This window comes from Pipistrellus kuhlii, unplaced genomic scaffold, assembly GCF_014108245.1.
Source record: "Pipistrellus kuhlii isolate mPipKuh1 unplaced genomic scaffold, mPipKuh1.p scaffold_m20_p_52, whole genome shotgun sequence".
In the NCBI taxonomy this organism is placed as follows: Eukaryota; Metazoa; Chordata; class Mammalia; order Chiroptera; family Vespertilionidae; genus Pipistrellus; species Pipistrellus kuhlii.
In genome coordinates, this window is record NW_023425554.1 from 1,733,802 (window position 1) to 1,742,234 (window position 8,433).

The 8,433-nt window shown below is 47.4% G+C and overlaps 1 protein-coding gene and 1 pseudogene across 4 annotated transcripts in view; one reads left to right on the forward strand and one right to left on the reverse strand.

The window, feature by feature from the left end:
• The window catches only part of SMIM7 (small integral membrane protein 7), a 68,235-nt gene extending 60,069 nt beyond the window's left edge, over positions 1–8,166 (reverse strand). For all 4 annotated transcript variants that reach the window (XR_004984048.2, XR_004984049.2, XR_004984050.2 and 1 more), the window contains exons 1-4: positions 8,059–8,166; positions 7,935–7,976; positions 7,435–7,487; positions 5,412–5,502 (exon numbers count right to left, since the gene is read on the reverse strand). Coding sequence is in view for 1 of the 4 variants with exons in the window: in XM_036415885.2 (XP_036271778.1) it covers positions 5,412–5,502; positions 7,435–7,487; positions 7,935–7,976; positions 8,059–8,084 (212 nt within the window). In the remaining 3 variants the exon portion in view is untranslated. The remainder of the gene's footprint in view (positions 1–5,411; positions 5,503–7,434; positions 7,488–7,934; positions 7,977–8,058) is intronic.
• LOC118706610 lies at positions 176–1,163 on the forward strand (annotated as a pseudogene).
• Positions 8,167–8,433: the final 267 nt, after the last annotated feature.

Here is an 8,433-nt window from a genome sequence, read left to right on the forward strand (position 1 = left end):
CCATCAAGAAATTAAAAAGACAACCCAAAAAATTGGGAAAATACTTGCAAATCATGTATCTGATAAGGGATTGGTAGCTAGAATATCAAAAGAACTTATGGTACAACTTAGTGAAACCCAATTTAAAAATCAGCAAAAGGCTCCTGTGGGAGGTGGTGAACCGGAAAAGAACGCTATGAAAGCCTTGGGCACATTCTGAGAGCACATGGTGGTGGGGTGCTGCCTGCCCACCCCTAAGTGCCACACTGCTCCTCAACCACACGAGCATCTTGCCACCTAACCATGTTGGTGCCAAGTCCCACATCTGGTACTTTATTTTGCAACTGAAGAAGATGAAGAAATCTACAGGGCAAATTGTTCACCGTAGGCAGGTGTTTGAAAAACCCTCTCTTGGGGGAGGGGGGTGGGGGGAAGGGGAGTACGGCAACTCTGGCATCTGGCTGAGTTAAAATTCCCACAGTGGTACCCACGACATGTACCGAGAGTACCAGAACCATCACCCAGCGCTACTGAGACATGGGAACCCAGCACTGTACCCAAACCCACCCACTCAATCCAGATCGTGAAGATGGAGATCATGGCCAGCAAGTGCTGCCAACCAGCAGTCAAGGACTCCAAGACCAAGTTCCCTCTGCCCCATCAGGTCCTTCCTTGCCAACACAGTCATGCTTCACAACTGAGAGGCCCAACACCTTCATATCATTCTTCTTAAAAAAAAAAAAAAATCCTCACCTATTTGATTTTACTGATTTTAGAGAGAGAAGAAGGTGAAGAGAGAAAGAGAAACAACTCTGTGAGAGAGGAACATTGACTGGTTGCCTCCCCTATATGCCCCAACCAGGTAGTGAAACCAAAACCTAGGTATGTGTCCTTACCTGGAATTGAACTCACGACCTTTTGGTGTACAGGACAATGCTCCAACCAACTGAGCCACCTGGCCAGGGCCCAACACCTCCTTTTACATGCAGGGCCTCCTTGTCCCCTCTCCCCTGGGAAAACCAGGTTGCTCAGGAGGAAAAACAAAGGGTCTCAACAGACAGTTCTCCAGAGATACACAGACGGCCAATAGCACCTGAAGAGATGCTCAACGTCATTAACCATCAGGAAGTGCAAACCAACCTTCACATCTACTAGGATGGTCATAATAAAACAGTCTGACCATAACAAGCCTCGGCGAGGATGTGGGGAAATTAAAACCATCACACACTGCTGGTGGGAATGTAAATCGCTGCAGCTACTTTGTAAAATAGCCTGGCGTTTCCTCAAAAGGATTAATACAGAGTTACGAGTTACTGTATAACCCAGCAATTTCACTCATGAGTATATACCAGAGAACTGAAAACAAATGTTCATGCCAGCATTATTCATAATAGCCAAAAAATGGAAACATCCAAATATCCACCAACTGATGAGTGAATGAACAAACTGTGGCATATCCATACAATAAACTATTATTCAGCCATAGAAAGGAATGAAGTCTTGATTCATGTACAACATTGAAGAAACCAGAAGACATTATGCTCGTGAAAAAAGCCAGACACAAAAGGCCACATATTATAGGATTCCATTTATATGAAATATCAAGAACAGACAATTAACAAAATAAACTGTTGAACAGAGTGGATCCAAAAACATGGAAGCATGGAACAGAGTGCAGAATCTGAGGAAAGGTGGGGGAGGGTAGGTGGGTGGGAGGTAATCAACCAAAGACCTTGTATGTATAGATGCATAACCCGTGGACACAGACAATAAGATGGTGAAGGCCTGGAGTGGGGGGCAAGGGGAGGGGTTGGAGGGAGACAACAGGGAGGGGGGAGGGGACATGTACCGTATTTTTCGGACCATAAGACGCACTTTTTCCCCCCCCAGAAGTGGGGGGGAAAAGTCCCTGCGTCTTATGGTTCAAATATAGCCTACACATATACTTTTAAAAAAAAGTTTTTTTTACTTGCCCGGCTCTGTGTGGTCTCTGTGTGCTTGCCCGGCTCTAAAATGGTTCTAAATGCTGCTGTTTACTTTACATGGTTGATTACATGTGTTTATGACTGTGACGTTGGGGTTTAATGCACATAAAATATTTTAGGACACTATTTGTTTCAGAATCTTTTTTTCTTCATTTCCCTTCTCTAAAAACTGGTGCGTCTTATGGTCCAGAGCATCTTATGGTCCAGAGTGTCTTATGGTCCGAAAAATACGGTAATACTTTCAACAATAAAGATTAAAAAAAAACAGACAAATCGGTAGAGACATAAAGTATATCAGTGGGCACCAGAGGCTGGGGAGAAGAACGAACGGGAGCGACTGCTTAATGGGTACGGAGCTTCCCTTTGGGGCTGCTGAACTTATTCTAGAATGAGGCCAAAGTGATGCTTGCACAACTTTGTGAATGCACTAAAAAATCTTGAACTGTGAAAGCCAACTTCCACTTTTTCCTTATTTATCTTTCTCTGTGGTTTGACACCTTCATTTTCTTCCTATCTTCCTTCCAATATTTTGTTATGAAGATTTCAAAAGAGTTAAAAAGAAAAACAGTTCAGTGAACACCCACATACACACCACTTACATCTGCAATTAATACTCTGCTTTATTGTGCATCAATCTATTCGTCTGTCTACCTTACTTTTGATGGGTTTCAAACTAAGATGCAGATATCAGTACCTTGGTTCCTAAAAATTCAGGCACCTTTGTCCACATTTAAAGTTTTCCATGACTTTTTAAAATTTCCAAAGTAGCCCAGCTCAAACAATATAGAAGTGGGTGCATGGAATAGCAAATCATCCCTCTGATCCTGCTACAGTCACAACCATACATAAGTCTGGAGCAGATTCTTACAACTACCTTGCTGGAAGTATTTCCATCACAGACTTCAGCAGCACTCAACACTTATTCAACGTTTACTGGGTGCAAGTCACAACTGAAGCCAGAGTATGCATGCAGGTGACATACTAAGCCTTCCTTACCCTCAAAACATTTCCCCAGTGTAGACATACCCTTCTAGTACATTATCACTGATGACATTGTGACAGTTGGTCACATGGGTGTCCTTTAAGTTACCTGATTCTTCCCCTGTTCTTGGACATTTAGGTGATTTCCAGTGTTTTAATATCCTGGGAAAGCCAGTCACTGTCTCCCTGACACCTCATTCTAGAGGGAATCTTCCCTCACCCATGACCCCTGTAGGAAGAGCTGGCCTAGGTTAGGGTTCAGCACACTCTGTAAAAGGCCACACAGTAAGCAGTTCAGGCTTTGTGGGTCCAGGCAGTCTGTCACAAATGTGGGCATGGCTGTGCGACAATAAAACTTCATTCATGAAAATAGGAAGCAGATATGACCGATGGGCTGTTTGCTAACCTCTAACCTCAGTTGTTAGGCTAGAATCAGGAACCTCCAACCCAACTAGAACTGAATGACCTACATAGGTCAACTAGACTTTGCTCCCAGGAAATGAAATCAGGACACTGGGCTACTGACTAGCTTGCCTTGAGCTGAGCTGCGAGATCACAAAGCCTAAGGCTAAACCTTCTGCTCATTATCAGATGGCAATGAAGGATGCTAGCCAGACAAGAGAGGACAATAAAGCCAATGACAGAAAAGAACAGAATGACAAAAACACACCAAGTCCTTCCCTGCCCCAGGGCCTTTGTTCATGCTGCTTCTAGTGCGGAACCCTACCACGTCTCTCCCTAGCTCAGCAAATTGGACTTCTGTTGCTCATGATTTATTTTTATTTTCACTTTTATTGATTTTAGTGAGAGAATAAGGGAGAGAGAAACACTGATTTGTTCTACCCATCTATGCATTCATTGGTTGACTCCTATACTTGCCTTGACTGGGGATCGAACACACAACCTTGGATATCAGGATGATGCTATAACCAGCTGAGCTACCTGGCCAGGTCCCTGTGTTCTTGATTTAAACAGCATACTATCAAAGAGCCTCTTCCTGACTGCCTTCTCCAGTGTTCTTTTCCCATGAGTCCTAGTTACACCTCCTGTACCCTCTGCAAATTCCTTCTCTCTTCAGGAGCCTCTCTGTACCTGAGCAGGCCTCATCCAAGCTCCCAAAAAGGGCCTCTCTGTATATCTATCAAGGTCCTCATTCTGGGCTCTAAAAACCTTTCCTAGTGGCACAGGGAGCCCCCCTGATTCTCCGATCCCTTAAGCCAGGGGTGGGGAAACTTTTTTCTGCCAAGGGCCATTTGGATATTTATAACATAATTCAAGGGCCATACAAAATTATCAATTTAAAAACTTTGTTATTGAACAAAGCCATGACCATTCATTTACATATTGCCCATGGCTGCTCTCCTGTTTCAATTATTCTGCTTTTGGCAAACATTTAATTAACTCATCGCTAATGCCTTGGCAGGGCCAGACGAGATGATTTTGGGGCCCTTATCTGGCCCACGGGAAAGACGTTCCTCACCCCTGCCTAAGTTCTAGAAACATCTCCTGAAACAGTCATCAGCGACGAGGACCATCCAGCAACTTCAAATTCGGCATTTCAATCAGTCATTCTCTTCTTTGGGGGAAACATACAACATGGGCCCAGCATGGCCTAGAACTGCAGATTCTTCTGTTTGAATCCTGAGTCTGTTTACTCCGCGTCTCCCAATTCATTAAGAGCAGTATTAGACTTACAGCCTGAGGCTGGAAGGAAAACCAAACATACTGGATTTTTTTTTAGCCTAGGAAGAAAATAAAGAAGGGCATAAAAACAAACAAAAGCTTCTTTAAGTGAACAAAAACAGAAGTCAAGTCTGAATAGACACTTCTGCTGGGTTTCAGTAAGCAAGAGCAGAAGCCAGAAGCACACTAGCTGTCCAACCACATTTTTCACCTTAACAGATGCCAGATGTACATTAAGCACAGCAGAGCTGGCAAGAGGTCTGCAGGCCACAGGCTCAGGGAAAGCATCTCTTGGCAGCTCCCGGTGACACAGCAGGCACAGCCAGGACTTGGAGAATGCCACATTTCAATCCAATCTCCAGCCTGGACCATGGTGACATAGCTTAAACCTGTTTTCTCTCTAGCTTGGAGAGTTCTTATCTTGAAAGCAGAAAGCATGACACCAAAGTATAGACGGAGCCCAGCCGGCGTGGCTCAGTGACCAAGCATTGACCTATGAACCAGGAGGTCAAGGTTTGATTCCGAGTCAGGGCACATGCCCAGGTTGCCAGCTCAATCCCAGTGTAGGGCATGCAGGAGGCAGCTAAGCAATGATTCTCTTTCATCACTTAATGTCTCTCTGTCTCTCCGTCTCTCTCCCTCTCCCTTCTTCTCTAATATCAATAAGAATTTACTTTTAAAAAACAAGTATAGACTGACATGACAGAGAATGACTATCAGGCGGGTCATTTTGGAGAATGTCGCAGAGGATGACAATGAAAGAGAAGGGCAGGCCAGACTTACACGATCATGCAGAACATCATGAAAACATTCCACAGGGCGATGAAGATTCGGAAGTACCTGAGGCTCAGTAGGAATTCCCGGATGTTGTCACCTGGAAAGTCAGAAAGCATGTTTTCAAGCACTGCTAACATTTCTGCTGTCACAGCTGCAGGTGCTTCTGCAGTTTCTGCCCACCCCAAGCCCCCTGCCCTCATGCTCCATAGTGGCAGCTGTTTTTCCTTTGGGTCTCTTCTGCTCCCTAACCCTCAGCACTCAGGCTGCCACTGTCCAATCTCCCAGCCTCTGATTGGTCAAGAAAGAGTAAGTGACTCATGTATAGCCCAATGAGAGTCAGCCCTGAGACTTTTGCCCCAACTACTGTTTTCTGTCGGGCTTCCTGGCTGGGCTGAAAGATAATAGCAGAGTCCTCTAGGACAGGCATTGGCAACGTAGGCTCAGGAACTGAAACCAGCCCCTGCCACCTATTTCCGTGTGACCCAGGAGCTAAGGATGTTTTTCATATTTCTTAATGGTTAAAATGAAAAAGTAATAGAGTATTTGAGATAGAAAACTTACATGAAATTCAAATTTCAGTGTCAAAAATGTTTTATTGAACAAAGCTATGACCGTTCATTTACATACTGCCCATGGCTGCTCTCCTGTTTCAATGGCAGAGTTGAATTGTAGCACCAGAGATGGCATGGCCTGCAAAGCCAAAAACATTTATAATCTGGCCCTTTACAGAAAAATATGCCAAGCCCTGCTCTAGGGTCATCTTTGCCCACACATGCCAGCCTGATGGTAAAACCACCTAAAAGGGAAAAGAGAGCTAGAGACAGCCACATGCTGGGGGGCTGCTTTGAGTCCTACATCAAGCATGCCTGAAGACAATTCTATCCTTGAGTGTTTCACTTTGCTTTAACCATTCTGAGATGGGATTTTAGGGTTTGCAACAAAGAGCATACTAATTTGGGCAAGTATAACAGCAGTTCTGCTTTGGTGACAAGTTACCCTAGTTCCCTCTATTGCCAAAAAACAGAAACAACTCCAAGAGGAGGCCATTTGGTACATTAAGATTCCAGAGACCTGTGTTCCAGAACCTTCCTCTTGGGTTTTGAGTCACTTTCCCCCACCCACCTGCAACCCCAGCCTCCGGAATGAAATTAACTGGTCCAGGTTAGTAGACCTACGAGGGTGCTACCCAGTGTCATCTAGAGGTCACAGCTCTCTGGTGAGAACAAAATACCGGGAGGAGCTCTTCGCAGCAACCCAGGACAACAGTCACCTGTTAGTGGTACTGCTGTGCCATCCTAGTGCATGATCAGCACAGTCTTGTTGGCCAGTATTACCCACCGCATGTAGTTGGCCATGTGTGGCACAGCCTATATGACTTAGCATGGGCTTCAATGGTCAGAGACGGGTCTGTCCAAAGGATGTCTGAGTGGCACTGCTTGGCAAGGCCCTTCTCTAAACTGAGGATCATGTAAATGGGCTCTCCTGCCATCAACAGATGCTGATTAAGGCCACTGGCTCCAGGCAGGAGCCTAGTGTGAGAGACACAGGGAAGAACAGACAGGTGTCCCTGCCCCCTAAGGAGCTCGCGCGAGGGGGGGGGAGGGGGGGGGACCCAACAAATACTAAACAAGCACCCAGCAGGAAAGAGCTAAATGCGTGGAGTCTCTTCTCTGGTGCTTAAGGTCAAGTGTGAGGGGTAGAAGTTATCCAGATGACAAAATACATATAAAGAAAAATAATAACTGTAGGGAGTTATGAGTGCTAACCTATGCACGGAGATCTGGCAGGAAAAAGAAGTGGGTGACAAGTGGGCAAGAGGAACATCACATCCTTGTGCCCACGCCTCTCTCTCTCTCTCTCTCTCTCTCTCTCTCTCTCTCTCTCTCTCACACACACACACACACACACACACACACGCATAAAATGGAGACACACACAAACACACACACAGAGAGGCAGAAAACGGGTAGGACCTGAGAAAGAACTGTCCTCTCTGGACCAATTCCCGAGTCCAGAAAGGAGGCTTTACCTGTGCTAGGCTCCCTGGACTCCTCCCCAAAGCCATGCGTGTCCTTCTTTTTCCTACAAAGAGAAGCAGTCAGTGTCCACTTTCGATAGGATCCAAGGACCGCTCAGTCCCTGGCATCGGGGCCACACTCAGCTCTATCGCTGACTTGCAGTGAGACATCGGCGGTTCATTGACCCTCTCTAGGCGCCCACCTGCCCCACCAATTATAGCCATCGACAAAGTGGAGAAGGTAACCCGTGGATACAGGTTAGGACTAAGAGTTTCCTGGGGGATGGGCTTGGGATCTTCGGGGTGGAGCAGAGGGATGCCCGGAGAACGGAGAGCCAAAATTTCAAGCCGCGGTGGCGCCAAAAATCGCAGGGGCAAGGACCAGGCTGCAAACCGGTTCAGAGGGTTGGCTGGGACTTGGGTGCAGGGCCTGCGGCGCGGGGCTGGCTCACGCTCGCGGGGGCGGGCTACGGGTGCCCGGGTGGAGCAGCGGTCCTTCGCGGCCTACTCACAGCTTAAAGTTGAGCACCGCTCCGGCGTTCATCAGCAGCGTTCTGCGGAGGAAGAATGCAGTTACCTAGGCCGCCCCCAACCCTGTCGGGCCCTACTTCCCCGGCCTCTAGTCCCCTTAATTACCCGAAGAGCAGGATGTCTCCGATCATCTTCACGGCCGCAGCGTCCCACAGAACCGGAAGCGGGAGTCTAGGGAGGGCGGGGAGAGGAACAGGAGACGACCAATTGTGAAGCAGCGCTGGCGAGGGCTGAGCCAATCGAAGGCCAAGGCGGGCAGGGTCCCGCCCTTGGCAGGCCCGCCCCTCTTAGGGAAGAGGAAGCGCCTGTACCAGCTGGAGAGGCCGGGAGCGCGGCGGAGAGGGGCTGGGCGGCCGTGTGACGCCATCTGCGGGCGGGGCCATCTGGGATGGGATTAGGTCACTCGGGAGGCGTGCCGCACAGGGGTACCTCGCGCTGGGCTCTCGACTCCCGGCTTTATCTTCCGGAACGGAATCTCGG